This window comes from Ixodes scapularis, unplaced genomic scaffold, assembly GCF_016920785.2.
Source record: "Ixodes scapularis isolate PalLabHiFi unplaced genomic scaffold, ASM1692078v2 PGA_scaffold0__279_contigs__length_252992795, whole genome shotgun sequence".
Taxonomy (NCBI): Eukaryota; Metazoa; Arthropoda; class Arachnida; order Ixodida; family Ixodidae; genus Ixodes; species Ixodes scapularis.
In genome coordinates, this window is record NW_024609835.1 from 88,455,024 (window position 1) to 88,480,132 (window position 25,109).

At 44.8% G+C, this 25,109-nt stretch overlaps 4 protein-coding genes across 10 annotated transcripts in view; 3 read left to right on the plus strand and 1 right to left on the minus strand.

Moving 5' to 3' along the window:
* Nucleotides 1-22: 22 nt before the first annotated feature.
* On the plus strand, nt 23-6,568 carry LOC8034225 (40S ribosomal protein S19). The gene is made up of 5 exons (XM_002408308.5): nt 23-114; nt 355-425; nt 531-631; nt 3,771-3,954; nt 6,432-6,568. Exons 2-5 carry the CDS (start codon nt 355-357, stop codon nt 6,526-6,528), a joined length of 453 nt encoding a protein of 150 aa, XP_002408352.1. The 5' UTR covers nt 23-114; the 3' UTR covers nt 6,529-6,568.
* Nucleotides 6,569-6,781: 213 nt separating this feature from the next.
* LOC115328212 (transmembrane protein 218) lies at nt 6,782-8,965 on the plus strand. The gene is made up of 2 exons (XM_029989412.4): nt 6,782-7,464; nt 8,004-8,965. Exons 1-2 carry the CDS (start codon nt 7,130-7,132, stop codon nt 8,296-8,298), a joined length of 630 nt encoding a protein of 209 aa, XP_029845272.2. The 5' UTR covers nt 6,782-7,129; the 3' UTR covers nt 8,299-8,965.
* Nucleotides 8,966-9,842: 877 nt separating this feature from the next.
* Nucleotides 9,843-23,576, minus strand: LOC8034226 (succinate dehydrogenase cytochrome b560 subunit, mitochondrial). Its single transcript, XM_029989413.4, has 6 exons — nt 23,423-23,576; nt 21,623-21,685; nt 17,994-18,104; nt 16,077-16,138; nt 14,958-15,121; nt 9,843-10,046 (listed from the first exon to the last, which is right to left on the minus strand). The coding sequence occupies exons 1-6, from the start codon at nt 23,437-23,439 to the stop codon at nt 9,942-9,944; spliced, it is 522 nt and encodes a 173-aa protein (XP_029845273.2). The 5' UTR covers nt 23,440-23,576; the 3' UTR covers nt 9,843-9,941.
* Nucleotides 23,577-23,901: 325 nt separating this feature from the next.
* The window catches only part of LOC8034227 (cytoplasmic dynein 1 intermediate chain 2), a 42,725-nt gene continuing 41,517 nt past the window's right edge, over nt 23,902-25,109 (plus strand). For 5 of the 7 annotated variants that reach the window (XM_029989415.4, XM_029989417.4, XM_029989420.4 and 2 more), the window contains exons 1-3: nt 23,927-24,158; nt 24,490-24,574; nt 24,920-25,034. In XM_029989415.4, coding sequence (XP_029845275.1) covers nt 24,045-24,158; nt 24,490-24,574; nt 24,920-25,034 — 314 coding nt within the window. In that variant the 5' untranslated portion in view covers nt 23,927-24,044. Of the gene's footprint in view, nt 24,159-24,489; nt 24,575-24,919; nt 25,035-25,109 lie in introns of all 7 variants that reach the window. The other 2 variants (XM_029989418.4, XM_029989414.4) reach the window with 2 other exon arrangements.

Consider the following 25,109-nt stretch of genomic DNA (forward strand, 5'->3'; position numbering starts at 1 on the left):
TTTTTTTTTTTTTTCAGGTTTTGATTTGCTCACTACACGGCGTCAGTGTCGTTTCCCTGCATTCAGCGCGAACGCCCCACGTTGGTCCTTTTCTGCCGAAGCTCGTTGTTCAAGGTATGATTAGGCCTAGCACTTCCCTCGGAAATCTGGCATTTAATGTCACAAACACAGGTTAATTTCTGGAACGCGACATCGGAAGCTTTGGAAGAAACTTCGATGTGCTAGAATTGCATACCGCACGCCTTGGCAAAGCTGTAAATATCACAGAAGCGGGTGCGGTGTGCCATGTGACGTGAACTGCCCTTCGGTGGCTTCCACGAAATGTTGTCAGCGAAGCTTCCGTTTTTATTTCAGATGCCGTCTGTCGGTGTTAAAGACGTTGAGCAGCAGGCCTTCGTGCGGGCACTTTCCGCGTTTCTCAAAAAGTAAGCTCTTCTTTTCCTGAGTTCGACAGGTAACGCGATGAGCGTGCTTTGGGCAGACTGCGGCCTAACCGGTGTTCCGATTCCTTCCCTTTCGCTCATCGCTAGGTCGGGCAAGCTAAAGGTTCCGGACTGGGTGGATGTTGTCAAAACCGGCATCTACAAGGAACTGGCCCCTTGTGATGAGGACTGGTTCTACACACGATGCGGTGAGATTTTGGCAGCGCAGCGGCGCCATGTCTGCTACACTCAATCGTCGGCATTTGGCCATATCTAACCATGTTGACGAACCAAACTCGGATTAGCTAGTGCTGTTGTAAACTTATCAACGGGTTCCATAGCTGGCGGCAGCAATGCAACTTAAAGCTATATTGCATAATGTTGCGGGAGGGTAACATGTGGTCAGCGCTTAGTCCAGTCGGCATCAACATGGGCTGGCTCGGCGGAGCGACGGCCAGAACTGCATAAGTTCTGCATGGGGAGCCCCTGTCGCGATAGGCCGTTAAGAGCTAGACTGGAACGTGCTGCTGCGATTTCATGTACAGGGGACATTGGTAGTAATTAGCCGAATAGATCAGTGCTCTAAAAACAAAAACTGATCGTAAAAGAAAAAAAGCGTGATTATTCATTAAAACTAACAGCCGGCCACGCAACGAGAGATGTCAAGTTCACCCTACAGGGTGTTTTCACTGACTTAACTCCGTCCACCATTTTGTTGTGAGCTGTCTGGCGTGTGCCGAAAGCGATCATTCCTAGGATTTACGTGACCCCTGAAGTGCGTAGAATACAGAAGCTTGTATGTCTTATTAATTGACATCTCAACAGGTTGCAATATAATCCTTCAATTAGTAAATTTGTTGGAGAAACGAAACTAACAAGATGGCGATCGGCGTCGTGTGAAAACACCCATACATGCTTTGCACTGAGGTCACATCATCCATTCCCACCATCACCAAAGCGAGAGAGGGAAAGCTGCTTTTGTACCAATTTTGAGTGAAGGGTTAATCCTCCACAACCTTCTAGAGGTGACATCTGGGCACCTTCTGGGACACACAAGAGCCCAGGTAAGAGGGGAGTTCCTTCTTCCCCTCATCTCTGGTGGGGATGATATCACTTCTACCAACCCCCCCATGCATCGAATTGCCGCAGTCCCTTCCAGTCTCACTGTCAGTGACTTGTCGCGACAGCAGTGCCACTTGCAGGATTTTCGCCACTCTGGCCAGCGTTATGCAGTGATGTGATTGCTGCGCCAAACTGCGCCAAGGGGCTAACCCTGCTACATCCTGATACATTTTGCCAAAATATAGGTAATCTGCGCCAAGCCTGCGCCAAAGAACCAATTTTGCTCGCCTTTCAATACCGAATCTAAGCTGAGTACCGTAATAAGCACATGTGAGCTAGGTGGCGCAAGCAGGCACCCGACACAAAGTACCCTGCATCATTCGTTCATCCGGTCTTGCATGGCTTTTCCCGCCGTCTCTCGTTTCACGCTCTGGTCCTCTCGTTGTCTCGCGTCTTTTCAAAAAAATTTTTAACGATAGACGCGGGTGTCTGCGGACGCTCCGACACCAGCGTGGGTACCAGCCATGTCATCATGCTGTGAAACGAAACCACGTTTTTGCGCGGCGGTAGTTACTTTGTGAGGTGAAGCACTTGCTCCTGAAAGCAATGGCCGTGGGAAAACTACATTTGGTACCTGCCTGCCAGTCGCCGTGGTCGCGCGACGTCAAGTGTTGCCGTCGCCACGTCGCTGCAGATATGGCGCTTTCTAAACTGAAACGCAAGGCCTGCCTTAATCTTCACCAACATTCCTGTTCTTGTTTAATGGACTACTACAAAAATTCCTCTAGATCAAAGACTGCTGTGTCGAAGTTTTGCTTGGGTTTCTCTCGGTAAGCTTTTTTTTTCGAGGGGTCGCCGGTACGTGAAAAATCTGCCGCGAGAGAGTTGGTGAAGAGAAGTGAGCTAAAGCAAAGAAGGCAATGTCTGCACGCTGAACTCGCACAGCGCGCTTGTTTGTCTCGAGTTCAGTCGTTGCACAAAGCGCTCCAAGAACTTTCTGACCCTGGCTCGTGATATCTTACACATCGATGTGCTCAGGTTCTTTTTTTTTCTGTATGTTTAGCTTATACCTCGCCAGCCGCTCTGGCAAGCACGTGCGGCTGGGCTGTTTTTTGTCGTATGCTGGACAGTTACATTTTGTGTACAATTTTGGCAACCAGTTGGCGATGGAGCGGAGTGGCATGGTTTCGATCGAAGAGCTATCTCCGCTCGCGTGACAATTTTGCATTGCACTGCAGTGGTAACGTGGATCAACAGTTAGAGACTGCTTCTATTTATTATATAACTAGTCAACCTAATGCTGCGATATTTAATACTAAGCTGCATGGTCACTTTAAAATAAATTTTAATAGATGCAGTTTGGTTTTTAGTTACCTATAGCAGGTACATATATATGTACCATTTTACTGAAGCATTGAAATATGTTCCATGTGATTGGCACTTCAGTTACATGTTGAAAGACTCTCAGGTGGTCTAACTTGACTATATTATGTTTACTGCGGCAGCAAAGTGTCCTTCGTTTGTCCAGCACTTGAAACAAATATTTTTATTTTTCTAAGAATATCTGCTCCAAAGGCCACATTTGTTGCTCCAAAACGGCTTAGGCCAATCACATCACTGGTTATGATGAGCTAGCTCATTTTGATGCCGACTGTACTTGCCAACAGTCAATCGGTGGATTTGTCGTCCCTTTATGGTTATTACGAGTGTCGTATGCGGTTTATCATCGGCTTGTAGGTTGCATTTTTCAAGAGGTGCTAATTCCATTTTGGACACCATAAAAGCAACTATTAGATGTGTTGCAGAGGGATGTAGGTCAGGCACCTGTGTGATACATGCTGAATTTAGGCAAGTTCTAATATATTGTTTGTTCTGAGCAAGTGTCACTAGGATTGAATGTTTCGCCCTGTCTGCTACCAGACAGGGCGAGGCATGCAGACAGCTTTTGCGACTTCAACCTCGTGCCATGGCTTTCTCTCTGTGTAACCAACATTTCTTGTAATATCTGGGGAGCCGCTTGGCAACTGCCTTAACTCTACAAATAAAGTCATCCAACAGAGCTTAACATTAAAAAAATCAAGGAAGGAACATTGGCTGGTTTTGTAATGATAGTGATGCTATTATAAATTCTTTGGACCATACGTAACTGAGTTCTCAGGTCCAGAACTTTCTGCAAGTCATGGTGGATTGCTCTAAGAAATTTTCGTACAATGTGTGCACCAACAACGTAAGGTCATTTCCAGAAGGACTAACAGTGGTTTGACCTCATGACCTGTCTTCCTGCAGCCTCAGTGGCCCGGCACCTGTACATGCGCTCTCCGTCCGGAGTCAAGGCCATGCGGAAGATCTACGGGGGTCGGTATCGCAACGGAGTGAAGCCGTCCCACTTCTGCCCTGCCTCTGCCAGTGTGGCCCGCAAGGCGCTCCAGGCCCTCGAACAGCTGAAGCTGGTAGAACAGGACCCCAGCGGGTCAGTGCCCTCTACTTTTCTCTCTCTCCCTGCGAGTCTTCGTAATGCCCTTCAGTAGACCCTTTTCAAGAGCCTGTCTACCCACTCTGACCAAAGCCAAACCCGACTCTAATGGCAGTCTTACGCGGCTTTTCCGCACCAGGAAAAGCGAACGTCTTCTAAAACGTAAAATAGAAATTAAGGAATTGATTCTAGCAAGTTGATACATGTGTGTGCTATTTGATTCCTGAAGTCTATGGTACTTGAATTTAGGCAATCCCGTTCTCCTATCACTGCCATAAGTGGGGAAATATTGGAGCTTTTGAGACTACCACTAGATAGCTGTCTTTTGGAAAGGGTCAGTTAAACGAATTTGGATTGCGGTTGGAATGCCCGCAACCTAATGGGATTCGGTCGCGCATTTGGGTCGCAGCCGAATGTCCCTTACACCCATTCTGTTCACGCATATTTTTCGGCAGATATAACGCCTTTCAACCACATCTGGCCACTTCAGCATAATTTATGAGCTTCTGGCGCATGACTAAAGTCTGGTGGTATTTGTTATAAGTCGTTTCCAAGGGCAAACACAACATTTTTTTACTTCTTTGGACATTAAAAATGTTCGGAAACGACCGGCTGCGACCAAAGGTCATTTTCTTTGACTAAAAGTGACAATCTTGCAAGAAAACAATGAATATACTCTGTGTGAACAGCCCTTTAGTTAATTTTTTTTTTTTATGTATATACAGTGATCCCTTGTTATAACTAAAATTCCGCGTTTTCGTTTTTTTTTTTTTTTAAATTTGGCATACTTTTTTTGGTGTTCAATTGTAGTACACACACATGTACTTTCCCAGGTTCTCCTCAATGACCGCACTCTTTCTTTGAGAATGCCCTCTCAACGCTAACACTGGCAGGCTGAGGAGATGAAGCGCTGTCTGAGCCAAAATTGGCCAATTAACCAATTGTGACCGCCGAAAGAGATACAGTGCAATGTTTTGAAGCACAACACAACATGCAGAGCTTGCATCATGTCAGTCTTCCTTACAATGAGTTTGAAAACACGCTCGTACATGGCGAAGTCATGGGGTATTTCGGACTTCACATTCCGATCGATATGCGCACACAACCATAACGTCGTGATGGCATCCGTGTATCCCATTCATTCGGAGACTTTTCGATAGACACTGTCATTCCAGTTTTTTGCCACGGCTCTGCGGTGCGACTGGAAAGTCAGTGACCTTTTCCGGTTAAAACCGAATTTTAGAAAATGGATTCAATGTATTTTTATTGGTTTAAATTGAAAATGCTGAACCTAAAACCTGACCTTTTTCGGTTAAAACCGAATTTTCGAAAATGGATTCGGTGTACTTTTATTGGTTTAAACTGAAAACTTCCGAGCCCTAGTTAAAACGATATCGCTTTTGTCAAAGTTCAGCATGGTCCCGACTCAGTCGCATCCTTATTTTACAAAAATATAGCCATCCGTTTGAGATATCTCTATGAGTGGTGTATAAGGGTTTGTGGCTCCCCGTTGAACACTCCTGCTACCTTATTTCGTGAAATCCAAATTTTGGTTCAGCATTTCTTTAAAGGCAGCAAATGAAGTTCCAGAGAACAGCTTTTAGGTTGCAAATTGGGACCTAAAGAAATGTGGGGATGCCTGCCAAGACTGAATGGGGAGACCGCATGCTGTCTACAAATGCCACAATCTGATTTGTTAGATGTTGACTACTATTGACCACACAACTTGTATGGTAAAAGGGCTGAATTGTAGTCTTATCTTTGAGAGAATATAATACATACTACAAAGCAAAGCTGCTTGTCTCAGTTTGTGACTACTTCCATTTTACTAGTGTAACGTTTATAAGATATACTTATCACCCCTTCATACAAGAAGGCATCTTGTGTGCCTTTCATTTATTCACAAACTACTATGGTTCTTCAGCTTTTAAATATGTTTTGTTGCGGCCAGCTAACCATATATTGCACCATTTAGATCCCCTTTTGATAATTAACCCATATATGCACAAACTAGCGTGTTCAAAAATTTGCCTCTTGCCATTTTGGATGGGAATAGCCTTCCAAGAAAAATTGCCTCCATCAGTGATCATGAGTCATCTATTGCTGCCGTAAACATGATACTGCTTGAGTGGGCCAAGTTGAACTGAAATTTTCGTCTTCTGTTTTGTGTACCTATTCTTATGGTACCTTTTATATACATGTTTAAACTACTGCTGAAAGTGCCGAAATGCATCAAGATGTTTTTTTGTGTGCATGCATTATTTTTTGTTTTTGTCTCTGCTTGGTTTTTGTTTTTCAAATTACTGTACTCTTATTCCCCCTAATTAATGATCAGGAGGGCCTTTAGGGTGCATAAAGAAATAAATAAACTTGTATGGTGAAAAGGTGGAATTGCAGCTCGTTTAGATGTGTATTGGGCACGGTGCGACTCCATACCAGAATTTGCTCTAAGCATTAGTTTTGTTCCCATGCAGGGGCCGCAAGCTTACCAGCCAAGGCAGGAAGGACTTGGACCGGATTGCTGCTCAGATCAAGATCAAGGCTTCTGCTGCACCCGTGGTTGCGAAATAGACAATGTGCGCTGAGGAATAAAAAGTTTTCCAACTCTTGCCTCGGAGATTGTCATGTGTCCTACTGAGCTGCAATTAGGGTGACAGGACGATTACTGTTTAAAGGCCGACGTACATCCTCGGTTTTCTGCAGGGAAGATAATCCTCTTAGCGCTGCCCCTCTCCTAAGCTGCGAGAAGGAGCCATGTTGGGGCAAGCTAAAAGTGGAGAGGAGGTGGGCAAAAGTAGAAAGCGTGAAGTGTACGTCGGGCCTTTAAGCCGCAGTTCACTCGCAGAGGTGGCAATTGGAAGCTTGTCTGACTAAATGAACAACTAGTAGGAACTCGTAGCTCTACTAAAAAAATTTGTGTCATGTCCAGGAAGAAGGTTCCATCTGAAAGACTGTTCTTAGCTGCCTTTTTCCTTGGTACTTCTGGACTGTTGTGAGTGTTCTCTCTGATTAGTCTGGTTAATTCGGTAATTGGTAAAAGTGGGTCAGTTGATTGAGGTTTCTGTGCTATTACAAACTTTTGAATTGCACAAACATCTTAATTAAAAGAGGAGGTCGACTATCTTGCACTGCTTGCTACACTGAATGGAGCTTGTGAGCCTTGGTAACCCAGATGGACCATTCCGGAAAAGGGCTTCTGGCTAGTCCAGTTATCGGCGTTGGTGTCCAAAGCACATTTTTCGTTGCCTTCCGAAGTGACAAAACACCTGCGCGTGCTGGCCACTTTTCTCTCTCCCTCTCATGTGACGGTTTGGTGTTGGACTGGGGTTTAAGCGTTTGTTTACAGGCGCGCTCGCGCACCGGGTTGCCATGGGTAACTGCGGTAGCGAGCGCTGCTATGGCCCACCGAGTTTTCGACGTTGGCATCGGAGTTTTCATTCTAGCGGTCCTGTGGTCGTGTACTTTCCTGCTTTGCGGATTTCTCTCGAAAACGAAAGGGCAGGCGTCGTAAGTGAATTTCTCTTCGTCTGAAATTGTTGCGAGATTGTGGTGGTAAGAAAGTTACGGTCGAATGGATATGGCGTGCGCGCAATCGGTAAAAAGTGGTGGCGATGTCTTGTAAGAGATCTCGGTCTCTACAAACCAAAACATTTGTAAGAACTACGCATTTATTATCTGCGCACGCACATGCCCACTGGAAAAGCGTAGGATTTATAGCCACGTAATGGTTTCGGTTCGCAGATGCCCCGCAGCCTGCAGCGGATGCATTCACAGTACCACACGTTGGCTTCGGAAGCCAATAATTTGTAATTCAGGCACTGGAACATTCGCTCCAGGGCCTGAATTACTGAAACGAAGTAACGTTTTTCTTCCGATCTTGAAAGGAAGACGAAGGTGTTTTCCGAGCACATATATGCGCTCTTTGGCTGAAATTTAATCTGCGCTAAATATTAAGGTTTCCTCGAGTTTGGTGTTTTTCACAAAAGTAGAATAGAACCAAATGGAATGTTGACTGTGATTGGGCCAGTTTTGCATTTCCACTGCAGAGCTGCCGGTGTCTTCCTCCTGGCAGTGGGCCTGACAGCGGTGCTCCTAGCAGTGCCTCGAGGCGAAAGCCAGCTGCCAGGCGAGCAGGAAGATACGGACCCGCTGTTCATCTGGCGCAATGCCCTGACGGTGCTCTTGGGACTCTGCAGTCTGGTGTCACCATTTATAATGCTCAAAATGCACTGGGCTGTACCAGTGCACGCCAAAAGCCTCGACAGACAGAGCGCGGTCATCAGACGTCGCACCGTCACTCTGGCATCCCCCGAGTTGAGCAATAATTCGAGATCCGCATAGGAATCATTTCAACTAACAAAACAGAAAAAAGTTCTTTACTGCCCGTGGTCCCCACGCTCATTAAAGTTGTGAATGTTTTGGCTTGAAAACGTTGAAAACCCTCCACGTTCGAGCAGCCAAAAAATTTTCAGAAATGCTTAGTAATCTCAATTTCTTGTTTCAGGCATTTTCAGGCAATCAAATTTCGTTTATTCTCCATATATACTTTTTAAATAGTATTTTTAAAATTTTTTTTTATGAAAACAAATATATTGATTTGGTATTTATCAAAGCATAGATAAATCTGTGTCAACTGCCATTGTGCAGTTAAGTGGAGGAAATAGGCATGATAATGCTAGCATTTCTGATCAGTCAGGCTGGAGCAATGTACTGAATAGTTGGGGAACACGTGTCATGTCCTCTACTATATAAGACTTACCCCAGCTTGTGCATCACTCTTTTTCCAACTATTCATGTCCAATTTAATTTGTTGCAATCATACCCACACCATGCAGGTACTACCCATAAATGCAAATTGCTTGCCATTGAAATAAACACCCATTCATTAAAGGGGTAATGTAGATGGTTGAGCGTGTTGGTTTCTAATTTACATGTCCTTCTTTCATTATCACAAATTAAGGGTTAAGATATTGAATTTACGATTTTGGTCCTCGCCGTATTTTTTAAAGTGAAAGCGTCTACTGGCAACAATGAAAAAGTGACGTCAGCGGAATGCAAGGGTTCACTCTTTAGACTATAGACTTTGTTCCTAATTACAAGCAGTTTGATGATGTCAAATGAATACTTTGGAAGCTGGCTCCAGCACACACATAGCAGCACGAAAAAAATAGTCTATTTTTAGAAAAAATACATAGTCTATTTTTAGATTGCCCCTCGACATACAAGCCTGCCTTCCAGCGACGTCACGGCACTGAAATGCGTGCATATATTTAAATGTTGGTTTTGGCACCATCTTCATTTGCCGATTTCACAATAACTATTTTGAATTTCGCGACACTAAATAGCATAGCGGTAAAGGCCGGTGATTCCGAAAATATAGTTAGTTCGAGTAGCCCAAAATGAAAAATGAAAGCCGAAAGCCCGAACTGTAAAGACATCAAAGACATCTCCGGCCGGTATGTTTACGTCGTCTTCGAATGCAGTCCCTCGGTTTCTGCCAATCGACAAGGTTGTAGAAGTTTCATGCTGTTGCCTGTTGCGATCCTGGCATTGGCACCGTATCAGAGGTTTATGTGGCAGACACCCGTTCTACTGCCGGTTGCTGTGCAGTCGACCGGTTTGTTGAAGCCTCAACAGCCACAAGTTGGGACACAGCGACGACGGCAACCCTCGCGTCTGCTTGTCTTTCTCGCTGGCATGCCTACAACCAACTGCCACAATCACGATGTCCGACAGGACGACGTGCCAGCTCTTGCGATGTCGTCTGTTGCCACCCCGGGACTGCTTTTGATGCATGGGCGTGGGCACACCAGTTTAAGAAGAGTTCCAGGCATTGTAACACAGGTGCTAGCCTGGCCTCAAAGGCCATCGATCAAAAGAAACAATTCGAAGCAGCAGTTGTCTTTATTCCTTGAATCTAAGAGAGTGCGGGGCCTCACAGCATTCCCCCTCCTGCCCAACATGTAGTAACACATGGCAGATCTTCACTTGAAGGCCAGAATGGCCCCCAGCACGAGGCTGATGGCGAGCACGGTGTAGCCGCTGGCGTAGAGTTCCTTCAGCCGGAACCCAATGCCCAGGTCCCAAGTCTGCAATATATCACACCCTCTTGTTAGTCACCTCATGCACACAACGTGATGCTATTAGTATGAACAAGTGATTGCCGGGTTTTACTGTATTTCTGTCGCAATGATGTGCCTTAATCAAAACTTCTAGTGCAGTAGAATGTGCTTATCACGGGCGTCAACTATTTTAGCCTACATCGTCGAAGCTTGAATAGCTTCTGCAGTGTTCCAACTCTGTCGTAGCTAGTTGCGCGAGCACAAGCGAATGTGATGCAAGATGATGCCACGTGCTCTCGCAGCAGTGCACGGCAGCAGCAATGTCGAAGCAGCACTAGCCTCGACAGTGCAGCGCAAAGGAGTTAACGCCGAGTATAGGTTGGTGTCCCCAATAAAACTTACTGTGCATCGATAGCCTGCCCGAGTAAAATACGGATATATGTATTAAGTTTCTACTGAAGTGTTGAGCAGTGTCCTACTATAACAATGGCTTTGGGTACTATTGATCATGGCCGAGTGGCCAGATATAAACACGACATCAAGTCTATTTCTTTTGATGTTAGGCTACATATACAAATCTTCCATCTGTGGTGCAGAATGGCAAAAGAGCATCTATAGTATACTCTGCCTCAAGTTATAGAGAAAGGGCTATTTATTCAGTATCTCCGACAAAAAGTTTATTGTGTTCTTTGGTGCATTGATTCAAAGAAATTTGTTTCTGTTACTCCATTTAAAAAAAAGTCATTGGCGACTTTATTTTGTCTCAATTTTACGAGTGCTAATTCATTTTTATGAAGTTTTGAGCCAAATTATTAATCGGACAAGTTCGAAATGCATCTAAAGCCAGCGAAATTAAGTTTTATTTAGTATTTCATTAGCCGAGTTCCTTTGGAGAGGGAAAATGCATAACATTCATTTTTGGATCATCTAGCTCCCAAAATAAAAGTTTCTGAAATAAATATGAATTGTAAAAACATCTGACTGCCACATGTGCATTGGACATTTAAGAATTGATAAAAAAAATCCAGAACACTCTTTATAGTATTGAAAGGTAAATAAGACAATTCAAAGTAAACTGAAGAAAATGAAAGAAAAAAAATTATATGCGAGATGGCTTTGAGCATTGTTGGACCGTCAACAACGAAAGAGCTCCAGCATTTCTTGCTTGGTGCCGTCTGCAACAATTTGATTTGACGGAAATCACTTTCGAGCAATGCAGCTCTGGTCTAACAGCAGTCTGACGAAGGCAACACACAATGATGCTTACACACGCCACCATATAACCACTACAGGGAAATTTGCACCCTCACAGGGAAACGTGGGTGCTTCTAGGTCTCGGACTTGGGCCGTGTGTCTCTTAGTGTAGCCTACAAGATTGCAGAAACAGATGTTCCCCCCGCCGATCCTAAGCGCTCTGCTCTTCAGTGGAGGAAGTCCAAGAGCATGTGCTGTTCCGTCAGAGCACTGTAAGGTCAGTGTCAATCCATGCATACGTCCATTCTTCAGGGTGGTCACTCTCCGTACAAGCCGGTTTCATGAAACGCCTTTTCACTTCCAGTGAGCTGCATTCCACCCTGCCGATCAATGGCGTTTACTGCCTTGCCCATCAGTTTGCATGCAGATGATTAGTTACTGGTCTTGTATTTGGTGTTGTTGAAATGCGCAGGCATGATTAGTGGCTTCCGCCAAGACGAAGCCAAGTATGACTAGGACCTGCGATGAATTTGGGCCGCATTGGCCCACGCTCACTCTGCTTTCTTCCTCTCCAAGCCATCCAAGCGGCATCTATTGGGCCAATTCGGCTGCTCATGGGTTAACTTCTCGATTAGCGGCTCGTCGTAAAAAGACACTAACACTCCCCAATTTTTTTTTTTTTTTTACGTTTTGCCAGGCGATTTAATATAATGTGAGGACACTACCCAATCAATATTTTGCTAGAAAAACAAAAACAGCTTGAATTTAAGGAAGAAACATAGAGAGGCAAGAGAGATGAGATGAAATGGCTGACTACTAACAAATTTTAGTGATAACTTCTTCCTCCTCATGCCGTGGACCTGTGGGGTCCTCCAGCAGAGGTATTTTTAATAAGAAATAATCTACAAAGAATTCCTTTTTTAAAAGAAATTAAAGAGGAAAACATTTCGTCTACACTGCCCCACTCCAGCTCATGCTGCCCAACGTTGGGTGGGGCACACCGGAGAAATCGTTTTTCTGAATGGTGTAGACCAGAGGTGGCCAGAGTGACATGGGGTTAGAGCCGCAGACAACACTACAAAAGTTCAGAGAGCCGCAAAAGGGGGGGGGGGGGGGAGGGGGCGGGCTACTTTTAACAAGAAACGATAGGGAGGGAACAGTCTTTTCCAATGGGGACAAGTATAATTGTCGAATACAACAAATAACACCAGGCAGCAAAACGCTCCTTCAACCGCTAAGGAAAAATGAATGAGTGGTTCGCTAGCAAGCCAAGTTATGTGTGTACAGTTCGAATTCTCTCTATAACAATAAAGGAAACGGGGTCACAGGACACCTATGCATCAGAACGATGTCCAGCTCTGTTGCACATGGCACATACTGTGACCGGAGGGCAGTGTTGCAGGATTCTTTCTTGGATGTTTTCCTGTTTACTCTGCTGCACATTGAGTAAGCTTTGTTAGGTTTCTTCCTAGGGTTTTAGCATATGGTCTCGCCGACTGTTAGCAGGAGGTTTTCTGGATAACCGGCTTCTCATAGCCATGATACTTGTCGGCCAAAGCTTTGCGATAGTTGGTGTCGACAGGATTTTGTGTCACGCAGACATTAGAGCCATGCTGACAACACTTCTCTTGATAGTTTCTGAATGCCCGCATGTGTACGGCAGAAACCCCTTAGCTGAGTGAGGCTCATATTTCCAGCACACATGTTCTGGAGTGAACATAGGCATAAGGTCTGGGAATTTTATCTTTCTGTCTGGGGATTCATGTGTGAAATTGAGGTCAGGGCAACTTTCTTGGAAACGCTGCAGAACTGCATCTCTGCATCTGCTTGTGTGGTCATCAATCTCCGTTCCACAAAGTACTAGGAAATCATCCACAGAGTGGAAGATGGCCATTACCCTTGAATCCTCCAAATTGTTCTCAATCAACTTGCCGCAGGCAGCCAGGAATTATCACATAATTTTGGTGCCAACCAAAAACCAATCAAAACTCCACTTCTTTGCAGATAATGAATAATTTCCTAGTACTTTGTGAAACAGACCTCGCAAGAGGATTGCTGTTCTATCGTACATCTGCGGGATCATGCACAAGTTAAAAAGGACAGCTGCACAGAACGACATTCAAGTTGTGTGTTCTGCTCCTAACAAAGCTTACTCAATGTGCAGCAGAGAAAACAGGAAAACATCCAAGAAAGAATCTTGCAACACTGCCCACCAGTCACAGTATGTGCCATGTGCAACAGAGGTGGTTTACAAAATCCTCCTCTGCTGCGAAAAGTGTTACATCGGGCAGATTGGTTGATGCATAAAGCTTGAGAACATGCAGCGTCTTGGAAAGGAACGGGAGCAGGTAACTTGGCTTTCCATTGCAGAAATTGCCAGCGCAGCGCAGCTTTCGAGGACATCACCATCCTAGCTAGACACCAGAATCCTCAGTCCCGCAAGGTGCTCGAGGTGCTTGACATCGAGGATCACGCCAAAGATTGTGTCGGCGCACTGTCTATTTGTCTACACTATTCGGAAAAACAATTTCTCCGGTGTGCCCCATTCAACGTACGGGCAGCATGAGCTGGAGTGGGGTAGTGTAGGCAAAATGTTTTCCTCTTTAATTTCCAAAAAAAAAAATTCCTTGTAGATTATTTTTTTTTTAAATGCCTCTGCTGGAGGACGCTGCAGCATGAGGAAGAAATTATCACTAAAACTCGTTGGTAGTCAGCCGTCTCGTCTTATATCTCTCGTCTCTCTACGTTTCTTCCCTAAGTTCAGGAGGTTTTTTTCCGAGTTTGCTAGAGTCATCGAAACATAAGCACGGAGGCTCATGGCCGGAAGTCGCGTTTCTACACCCGGCTGCAATATTTTTCCTCCGCTCCTAAGGCGTGTGAAGCAGACAACGAAGTTGCGTGTATCGTTTGTCATGCAATTGTTTTGCACTTATGTCCCTTCAGCTCTATGTTCTGCGCTTGCAGATAGATTGGCCAGTACCACGAACAACGGTTCTGAAGTGGCGGTCCCAAGTCCGTTGAAACGTTGGTCTGTCGCGCGCCGCTATCGCATCGTCCAGCTTGTGGTATGCCCACGGTATGCTGCCACATGTATATGCTCTTTCTGTAATCCGTGCAACATTTCTTTTCTTTTTTTTTTTCGATCAATGTATTTGCACTTTTTGGCAGGCCACAAAAATGGGATTTGTATTCTTTTCTATTCTTAATATTGAATGCATGCTTTAGATGACTCACAACCTTCAATCTATTTGGTACAGATAATTCAAACGCCAGGTGACCATGAAAAAGAGAGTGAGTGTGACTGAAACCGGCCAAGTCTCAACCTTTGGGCGAAAAGATAACTAATTTCGAACCGCAAATTGTGTTCTGGGGTGTTGGGCTTTTATAAGTCATGTTCAAATAAAAACCTCGGCGAGCATAAATACCTTGTCAGTGTCCCTTTAAGTTAGAATAAAGACTGGCACGTATAAACATGAAGCACCAGACAAAGCTCCTTTATGTTGCAGAATCTTGCGGCTAGCGCATTCCATTGCGACGCAAAAGAACTTGAGCAAGCTGGAACACAATGCCTCCACGCATGAAAAGACATGGGGCGAAAGTTTGTCAACATGGCACCCCACGAGATTCCGAGCCGGAAGTATATGTCAAGTTCTACCGCCCTATAGGATGTCCTACGGAAGACTTTGCTCAATGACAGTATCTTGAAAGCCATACTAAAGAAGAATGAGGGATTGGGGAATTTACCAGATGGCGCATGCCATTGAGGGTGTGGTAGCAGAGTGCCCAGGCCAGTGCAAACTTGAAGGGCACCAGCAGCACCGGAGAAATGCTCATGGCTTTGACGGCCTCCACGTAGTAGGGAAACTGGTGGGCGGTCAGAAAGGGAGCCAGGCCCAGCCCGTAGACACCTGTGTCCAGTGTTTGAGTCAGTTTCGAACTGGGTGGCAGGTGGCACCATCTGGCCAGGTTGGCACGAAACTGAACTGAGTAATTGTAAACGGAAGATTTCGCAGTACAGTTTAGAGCATATTGGTCTCGAAGGCCTTCACATTCTTGTACTACTGTATGGAAGCATCGTTAGCAAACTTACATTTGCAAATAAAAATTAATTTATAAAGGCAGAAATAAAATAGCTGCTTTAATTAGAGGTGTAAACTCCATATGAAGAATATCTTTTACTGTCCTCAGTATATTTGCCATACTTCATCTCGCCTCTATGCAAACGGAAGGCCGCAAACACAAGTTCAGAGCTTTCGAATGTGTCTCGACTTCACAAGTACTCCCCCTCATACAGCTTTTGGTGCAGTCTATTAAAGTTAAATTTTAAATAATATAAAATGGGCACTTTTTAATATTAGCATACGTTTTTTAGGGTTTATGAAATGACACCCTACACTTAGGACGTCAAGAGTGTACCGAGGAGAGCTGCCCACAAGGAGAGGTCATTGGGCAACACCATATATATATCATACCATAGCCTCCTCCATACTGACAAAGCCTGGCAGATCGTCACGTAGCGGCTGCCGAAAGTGAAAAGGTAGAGCGGCAGACAAGAGGCATGTAACGGGCGCCCCGCTGCGGCGAGACGTGGAAACAGACTTGTCCCGAGCGATAAAATATCCGCTTGTGCTTCTCATGTCCCTTGGGCCACCATGTTTCGGGTCCTGGCCGCTGCAAAAGCTGAGTGCTGACTACGGGATCACCGAGAAATGCTCTGTGCCACAAGACCCTCGCGCTCCAAATCTGCGACCGGGCACTCTATGGCTCCGCCGTCAAACTGCCAGGTTTTGCAAGTATAAAGGAGGCTATGGTCATACTAGTCCGCTCGTAATAGGTCGTACGATACAGAAGAGTATCACTCACAAAGTCCAAGACCACAGCCGGTGACACGGTGTGTGATTGACATCACGGTCGTTATCTGATACCTGGAAAAGTGCAAATGTGAACAGGTGCTATTTAATGTGTGGGCCACATTGACCGCAACACCAGGAAAACAGCACAGGGCACCAACCTTCAAAACTTTTAGGCTTCCAATAAGTGTTAGTAACATGCGCACATTGTGAGGCCTAGACGTCGCGAAATTCTACTACTGTAAGATACTGAGCATCCGCCCATTCCACACTGAGTGCCCGTCCCTAAATGCTGTAACACATGAAAAAATATCCGCGGTACAAATAGAGATAAAATTTGTGACCTAACATGCGCCCATCCCCCACTTTCTTGCAATTACCTCTAAATTTTGAGTTGGCACTTGATTGGTGGTACTTTACGGTATTTCTTTTAGCAAAACAGAAAAGTCAACGTAGTAAAGTTAAAGCTATCAACCTGCATGCTTCCACAACTCGGACACCTTACTTAAGTAAGACGTGCTCACCAGTGGCATAGCCAGGAATATTTTTCAGTGGGGGGCTGAGGTGATTGGGATGTCCATGACTTGAGGTTCAGAGAGGGGGAAGGGGGGGGGGGGGGGGGGGGGGGGGTCAAAATGCATGTGTATATTATAGGGTCGGCTGGATTTTGGGGAGGGTGACTGAAGTCCCATAAGCCTTCCCCCTGGTGCTCACTGGGTACCAACCTACCGCATGTCATGGAACACCACACGGGACTGTCCCCATCCGAACGGTCCAAGTGCATAACGCAGGTGTCCGAGTTAGGATGATTTTGCATTGTATTGTTACATTATGGTGACAGGAAAAATTATTCCACAATGTGTTTACTATGAAATGGTGTGTGAAAACTTTTGTATCGAAGGGAATAGCTCTAAAATAGTCGGCTGGAACAAACCAATGACAGCTCTATCGCACTTGATTTTCATTTTGACCTAAAACAATATATTTCACTACTGTTATTAAAGATGTGATGGTTTCCAAGGGCAATCCAATGTTTAAGGGCTTCATTTGAAAACACAAATTTTATAGGCAAGGTTCTTCAAGGATGTATAGAACGTTGGCCACACTATATCTCACCCTACGACGAATTGCAATGGATGCTACCAAACTCAATCTACCGATGAAAGCAAGTCACGTGACATTTGGGTTGGGTGCAGCGATGTGGGTTGCACGAGGTCACATGGCACGCTCTCGGCACCGAATTGGCTAGGATGGCTCGATAGCATCTGCTGCAGCCCACATCAGGGCAAAACAGAGCAAAGCAACAACAAACAACCATGTCTCATCACTAATGGACACCTCCATTCCCCCCAAAAATGTCCATGATGCGAGTCGTCCATAATAATGAGACAAAAAAATTCACATATTTACTTAGTTCGTTTCCGAAACTATTATCAATACAGCAGGGTGACCACATTAATGGGTGACCACATTAACGGGGTCCACATTAATGAGACATGACAGTAATGATGAAGAGTTTCCTCTTAGTTTGCATTAACAGCGCTCAAGGGGAGATGTTTGCAATGCTTCCGTTTTAGAATGCAGTAGTGTCTGCTTGGAAAAAGCGTGACAAAAGGACTGCAATGCATAATAAAGGCACCGATAAACTTGGAAGGGTTTGTTTTGTAACAATAATTTTGCAACAGAAGGGCTCGGATCGTGCAGCAGTACAAGTTTACACGCAACTGAGTAAGCTCGCAGCTGCACGCTTCCATTGGAGGACGGGCAAACCTAGCCCTTTAGGCTAGACCCTGTGCTTGTATCAGGTCAAGTCAAAATGACTCGTAGCTTCTTCAGCAAGGAAGCTTTATCCGGATTGTGGCCCAATGCAGCCAAGTATACGCAACGTTTTCTCCCGTAATGTTTTCTCTTAGCTGCAATGTTCGCTCACTCATAAATGGTCAGGTGCGGAGACAGTGGCCTCTGAAGTTTCTTGTTCTTCTGGAAAAACTCCGCGGAGGCGGGGGCTTGTCCTCCCGTTGCGGCTGACATTGGAGCCAGGCTGTTCCAAGGCAAAAGGGAAAGAGGTTGTTTACGCCAAACACATTCACAGAGCCCAATTGTCTTGTCTAAGATGGCACAACTTCCAGAGCATACATGGTGACAGAGTGTGCAAACTTAGTTTTCTGCAAGGTAGATTATCCTTTATAGTTACTCCTTAAAAAACCACTGAAAAGAAAAAAAAAAAAAAAGTTTTTTTAAGCAGTTTGTTTCTGAGGGACACGTGTGCCAAGAAATTAATTTTAAGCGAAAGAAAATCTTTTTAGAGCAATACTGACGGCGCGAGACGCAATTTAGTTGGTAGTTACCTCCTTTCCACTGGTTTTCTCTCTCAGTATTTCGGGTGCGTGGAGGAGAGGTAGATTGGCTTGGCCATAACATGGAGCTGGAGAGCGTATGACTATTCCTGATGTCATGAACTTTGCACGCAAAATTTAAAATAACTTTTGCGCCGTCAACACTGCTCTGAAAAAGATTTTCTTTCGCAGAGAACTAATTTCTTGACACGTGTGTCGCAACCAGATTTAAAAAAAAAAGAAAATATTGCTTTTCAGGGGCCCACACTAGATGTTAGGACAGTAGTGCCAAATGAAACGGTTTTCAAACGACTACAAATACAAAAGTAAGCCATAAAAATAATAATTTTCGTCATTACATCTTTACTGGCGGCAGGTTGGGTGGGCCTGGCGGTTCACAAGGTTAGGCGATAGGCTGCAGCCCGTACACATACCGTAAAATCCCTAGAGATGCCACACCCCCGAAAGAAAGCCCACCCCTAATTTTGGCTTGATTTTATATATTTTGTTTAAACATCAAAAGATAGCCCACTCTTAGTAATATTAGTGTTGGGATCAATGATGGCCTCTGCTTAAAGGTGGCTAGTTAGCTATGGCGGGAAATAAGCGAACACTGCTGACTAGGAAGTAGTCATCTTTGCTTTGTTGCCCCTCGCCACTATAACAAGCTTGGAAGGGACACAACCTAAAAATAGCATGACAAAACAGCGCACAAAACGCAGAGGAAGAGAAAAGGACAGGTAGAACGAAAAATTAAAAGATTGCTAAAAATATTAATGTTTTACTATTTTCTTGATTTTACGTTGAAAGTTAGCCTACTCCATATTTTCACCCGATCTGCTCTTAAAGTTAGGCGGGCTATCTCTCGGGATTTTACGGTAAGTGTCTGTCAGCCAGTCACCCGAAGGTAAAAATGAAAATGATAAATAATAAGCAATGAACGATGCAATTCACTGAGGGTTTGGTCTAGTTCGTGAACGCAGGGGACAGCGGGGCACAAAAGCGTCGCAGGCAGTGTGGGAAGGCACAGGTGAAGGCGGTAGAGTCAGCCCAGTCTTGGGACAGGCAAGAACAAATTGATAACGAAGTGTAAGCTTTGACTCAATACCTTGCTTTACTATCAGGTTGCTCAACGCCAAAGCCGTACCACCAATTTTCATTCGGGCGGCGGGCAAAGCTTGCATGCCTGTTAGGTTTCGTAACGATAACAGCAGATGGCACATTTCCGAAAAGACTAGTATTTACCAATTTGCCATCTCGTCTTGCAACCTTAGTAACTGCGTAAAAAAAAAAAAAAATTTGAGGCATTTAAAAGTTTGGTTTTTAGCTACAGTTTTGTTATGGAGATAAACGCCTTTCAACATGTGGCATGACATGACAAACAATTGATTACAACCATTTGCAAAACATTTTGGACCAGGAGATCCTAGACAGCTATACCTAAAATGTTTCAGTGCCAACCTTTAACATAACGACTACTAATTACATTTTATTGAAAATACAGTTAGGGCGCAGGCGAGCTGGTGTAAGTTTACCATTTTTTAGACCACCTGAGATTGGGTGGAAGAAACACGACGACGTAGAAGAAACACGACGTCGTCGTGTTTCTTCCATCCAGTCTCAGGTGGTCTAAAAAATGGTGCATTTTATTACCAGGCCGTAATTGATAAAAGCACTTGCAACTTTAAAAGAATACTGACAAGGTATTTAGGCTGTGGCAAAGTTTTCATTGAAAAAACAAGGGCCCGACTTGCCAGGAAAAAATGCATTTCTCCCTGTGACTCCAGTGCACTCTGAAGTCACAGTGCCCCAAGCTGGCCCTTTGATTTCAATCCAATTTATTTTCTTTTTCAGCAAATATTTGACATGCGACAAGAAAAATTTCGGTAATAAACAATATTGCATGAAACGGCTAATTTCTTTTGGTTTGAATTTGTAGCCACTGTGATTCGGCAAAAGTGCACAACTGTTGCCATTTCTGGTTCGACATGAACCGCACCGTCTGCTGCAAATAGACCGATCTCACCAGACTACGCCACCGCTGCCGCAATGCATAGAGAGAACTTTAGTCTTTCTGCACGTGCGAGAACCTCGCTGGAGCTCTGCACGTGTAGAGCACAAGATGGCCTTCGCCTCCTGTGAACTAAAGTTATGACGGTGTCACGCACGTGCCGAACTCTGCCAGATTGGTCTATCCACATATAGCGAGGAAATCTATCACGGTGGAGGCACCACGTTAAAGGGGTGCCTCGGCAATTTTCTAAGCTACCCCAACTAACCATATTTCAGAAATCACTGACCTTTAACCTTTCCAGTAACCTATTCAGTATCGCAAAATTCAGAATAGTTATTGTGAAATTGGTAAGTGAAAATGATGCCAAAACAGACATTTAGATATACCGGTACCCCCGCTTTTCAGTGCCGTGACGTAAGGGGAAGGCGGACTTCCAGGTCGAGCGGGCAGTCTAAAAATGGACCATGGTGAGCATCGGTTTCGTGCTGCTGCTGCGCGACAAAGCATTCCTTTGGCACAGAACTGTTTGTAATCAGTTGGGAACAAAGTCTACAGTCCAAAAAGTGAGCCCCTGCCTTCTGGTGACGTCACTTTTTCACTGTTGCCAGTAGAGACTTTCATTTTGAACGAAACGGTGAGGACGGAAATTGTAAATTCCTCAACTTCGCAAAAAAAATTAATTTTGGCCCAATTTTTGCGATACTATTTCAGCAATGTTTGCTGGTGTGTTTAGCAAATTTTAAGGCAAATCGGGGACCATAAAGAAATTGCCGGAGTACCCTTTAAAGAACCCCTGAAAAGAAAAAATAGTTTTTTTTAAACAGTCTGGTTGGGACATGCGTGTAATAAAAGCTACGCAAAAAAAAAAAAAAAAAAAAAAAAAAATTTTTAACAGCAATATTGATGGCGCGGGATGCAATTTATTTGGAAGTCACCTCCTTTCCACTTGTTTTCTCTCTCGGCAATTCAGGCGCGTGGAGGAAACATGGAGCAGCTTCGCCATCATGACCTCTTAAGATGGTCACTCCAAAATGACCTGTGACATCATGGACTTCGCGTGCAAAATTTGAAATAAATCTTTCGCTGTAATATTGCTGTAAAAAAATTTTTTTTCCACATAAAATTTATTTTTTGATAAACGTGTCCCAACCAGACTGTTTTAGAAAAATTTTTCTTTTCAGGGCCCTTTAAAGGATCCCACGAGCATACCAGGTGCCAGGCAATGCCGCTGAAGGTCTCAGCAAAGTTGACGCCGCCATCCGGTTTGCAATTCTGCAATGGAAGCAACACAACAAGCACTAGTACTCGGCCGAAAGTATGTAATGAGGTTGGGGCGACCTAATGAAGGCCCGTTGCATTTACATTCATATATACATAAAATGATAGTAGCCTGTATGGATGCGGCAAAAGCACAGAGTTTGTTTCTGGCACATTTGTGCATGCTTGTCGTTTTGCACCATTTTCTCTCTCATTGTTCTTGTGGGCAGAGTAGCCTGGAAGTACTCTGCCCTTTTTTCTTTTCCCTGCCTTAAAATATAACTTCGTTCACTGACAAGCTTTAGACAACCGATGGTGGCAATTGCCATGAGGTGTGTGCTTAGGCCCGCTTCAGACGGAGCAACTTTTCCAGCAATTTTGAGGTTGCTGGCGGGTTGTTCCCTAGCTTTCCCTAGATCGACGCGAACTGCTGAGATCGGGTCCGGCTCGAACAGGCGAGCAACTCGGAGCAATTCGAATACGGTTGAAGCGGCTGCAGCCAATCAGAGACGCAATATTTTCACGTGACACCCCTGTGGTGGTGATGATGACAGCTAAAGACTTAGTTCTGGTTTGGAATGGATCGTTTTTGGAAATAAACAGTTTCAGAAAAAAGAGTTAGTATTCTCAACGCCGTTCAAAGATATAAGAACGCGTTTTTAGCGCGTAGCTGGGCGTCTAAATAGTGAAAGAAGAATCAAATTTAATGATGATGATGGCAAGTCGGAGCAATTCGGTTACTGCGTGTGAACACGGGCGGCCGGTGTTGCTGGTGTTGCGACGTCAAATTGCTCCGTCTGAAGCGGGCCTTAGACGGCTTTGGAAAAACAGTCCGGTTTACTGTGCTTATCTAAGGGCTTAGAATTGGGTCGGGTACCATGGAAGTAATCTGGTGAGCACACTGACGAGCGGAGCAGATTATGTTCAAATCAGATCAGCAGTAGTCTAGTCGAGTTGTGCCAGCTGACAAGATTCGGTGAAAAATCATGTAGTGGTCAGGGACCTGTCCCAAAGCACCCAGTTAAATGGTGATCGTCTTCGTTGATGAGAAAAGCTTTGTAGTGGGCTGTCTCGAGACGGTCACCGTTTGACTTCTAATGTATTGGGAGTATTTGAGGGCCAGCCTGTTGACAAGAACGAAGAAAAAATAAGCGCAAGGCGACGAGCGCGTACACGCACGCCAGAAACGAACTCGGTCCTACCGCTGCACCCGTTCAGTAATGTCCCAAGAATCTGGGTCAAAACATGTCACAGGCTCGAGCTTGGAAGTTCATCCAATCCTGCTCTTACAAATATTCGCTGAAAGGCAGTAATTTATTTAGCTGAAATTTTCAAAAAAAAAAAAAGAAACATTTTTTTTTTTTGCATTGTGTGCTAAAAGAATATAATAAAAACGCGAACAATCTTTACGCGATCTGCCTGTCTTTTTAATAAACAGCACTTCTGTTTTTAATCGAGGTGACCTTGTGATGGTACTGGTACTGCTACAGTGGCGTTCACGCATGCTTCGTAAGACAACAAATCAGTACAGTACATAAAACTGAAGGGGTTCGCATATAACGAAAGATCATACCGTACGATTCTGAGTACATTGATGCTTCCTCACGAATTTGTTTCCCAAAACAGGCGTTTCCGTGTTTTCCTTACTCACGCAGGCAGGTCGAAGGGTTGGCCCAGTTGTACGGATTGCAGCCTAGTGTTCGGCTGCGAGACTCACACAAAAACGATCTATTAATACTTAAATTAACTCACCTCAAAGCGTATGCCATGATTGAAGACCAAAAAGGATCAGGTTCGAGACACAAGGCCACAACCACCACGACCAAAGCCGAACGCCAGACGAGCGGCAGGCGGCAGGACCTGATCTGGCCCTCATTCGTCTCGGTCGAGATACACTCTCAAGTCTACTGAGCACGCGCAAGCCAAATCTGCTGATGACGCTCCGGGCGCTCCTGGCGCTCATTGGCAACACCTTGCTCAAGCGCATGCGCTCTAGCATAGAAAAATTCTTGATTGAGGCACCTATGTTTTGATTCACTTCTGGATCCCGTTGGATTTAGAAAGCGCAATTTTTCGCCTCACCGCGATTTGCGTCATCTCAGTTTATGCACGTATCTTCTATCATTTTTTTTAAATATTTTATAACAATTAATATTGTATTTTTGAATTTTCTTATGATATTTGTAATTATGCCTTAGCCATGCGCGCTTAGCCGACACTAGCGCCAGTGCTGTCGATTTTGTGTGCACTTGGACTAATCGCGACAGGTGCGGGCTTGACGGGCTTCTTAGGGGCTAGTAATATTTGGGTGTTTTCGGTGTTAGGGTTGGTGCCCGCAGTTTCTTTAAATTCCTGTAGTGCTCCGAAATCCACCATGGAGGCGAGAAGAGCGGAATTGGAGAGGAAACGGCAGAAGCTCGAGCAGCTTCGAATGGAAAGACTCAAGAAAAAAGAGGAAAAGGAGAAGAAAGACGGCAGGCTGAATGACGTAAGCTGGGATTTTTATTTTCCTGTTTTTGTTTTGCTCGCCACTGATCGACGCTGTTTTTTGACATTTGTGTAACTTTTTAAAGCCTACGAATAGAGCATAAAAAATTGGTGCGAACATGGCTGAGCAAACGCCGCCGACTGTTCGCGTCGGAGTCCGGTTAGTTTTAGGGTGGTGGGTAGATGTATACCAGCCATACGACTCGGCGACCAACAGCAGTAATTACCTGAATTACGGAGCAACGCAGGTCGTTAAGCAGTTTCCGCACTCTCTAGGCTGTTCCGGGTGTACTGTACATACATTTAAAATAATGATCTACCTTTTCCTCTAGGCGGACGATCCGATGAAGTTGAGACAAGAGAACTGCATAGACCCCGACGAGTTGTTATCTTCTTTCGGAATTACGTTGACAAGAGGTACGTGCTATGATGTTTTTGTTGTTGTTCTCCCTCTTCGTTTTTTTCTTAGCTAGAGAGGCTGACAGCCTCAGGTTCCACACTGAGTGTAGTCAGTTGCAGGTTAACAATAGCAGTACAAGCTCCTCCCATACAGTCCTCCACTCTTTCTACTTTAGTAGAGTGAATGCTATAGAAAAAGATCGAGTTGAGAAAAGGAAACCACCATGGCCAGCAGAAAGCTTTTGCGGGAGGGGCGTGTCGTGCTACTCTTAACCTGCAACAGACTGTCGTTAAGGCTCACCTAAGTTAGACGGAGATTGCTTAACTATTTCCACCGCCACTAATAGTTTGCATTCCTTGCAGACCTGACTGTGACGAGCGTTTCCACACCCCCCACCGGTTCGCCTATCCCGAGCAATGCGTCCAGTCTGGTGGACATGCAAACACCGTCCCCGCCAGTGCCAGCAAAAGCCCAGAAGTGAGTGGGTTTTATCTGTTCAGACTGAAGCTTGGGGTAGTTTGTCGAGCATGCTTTCAAAAGGCGAGAACAGCA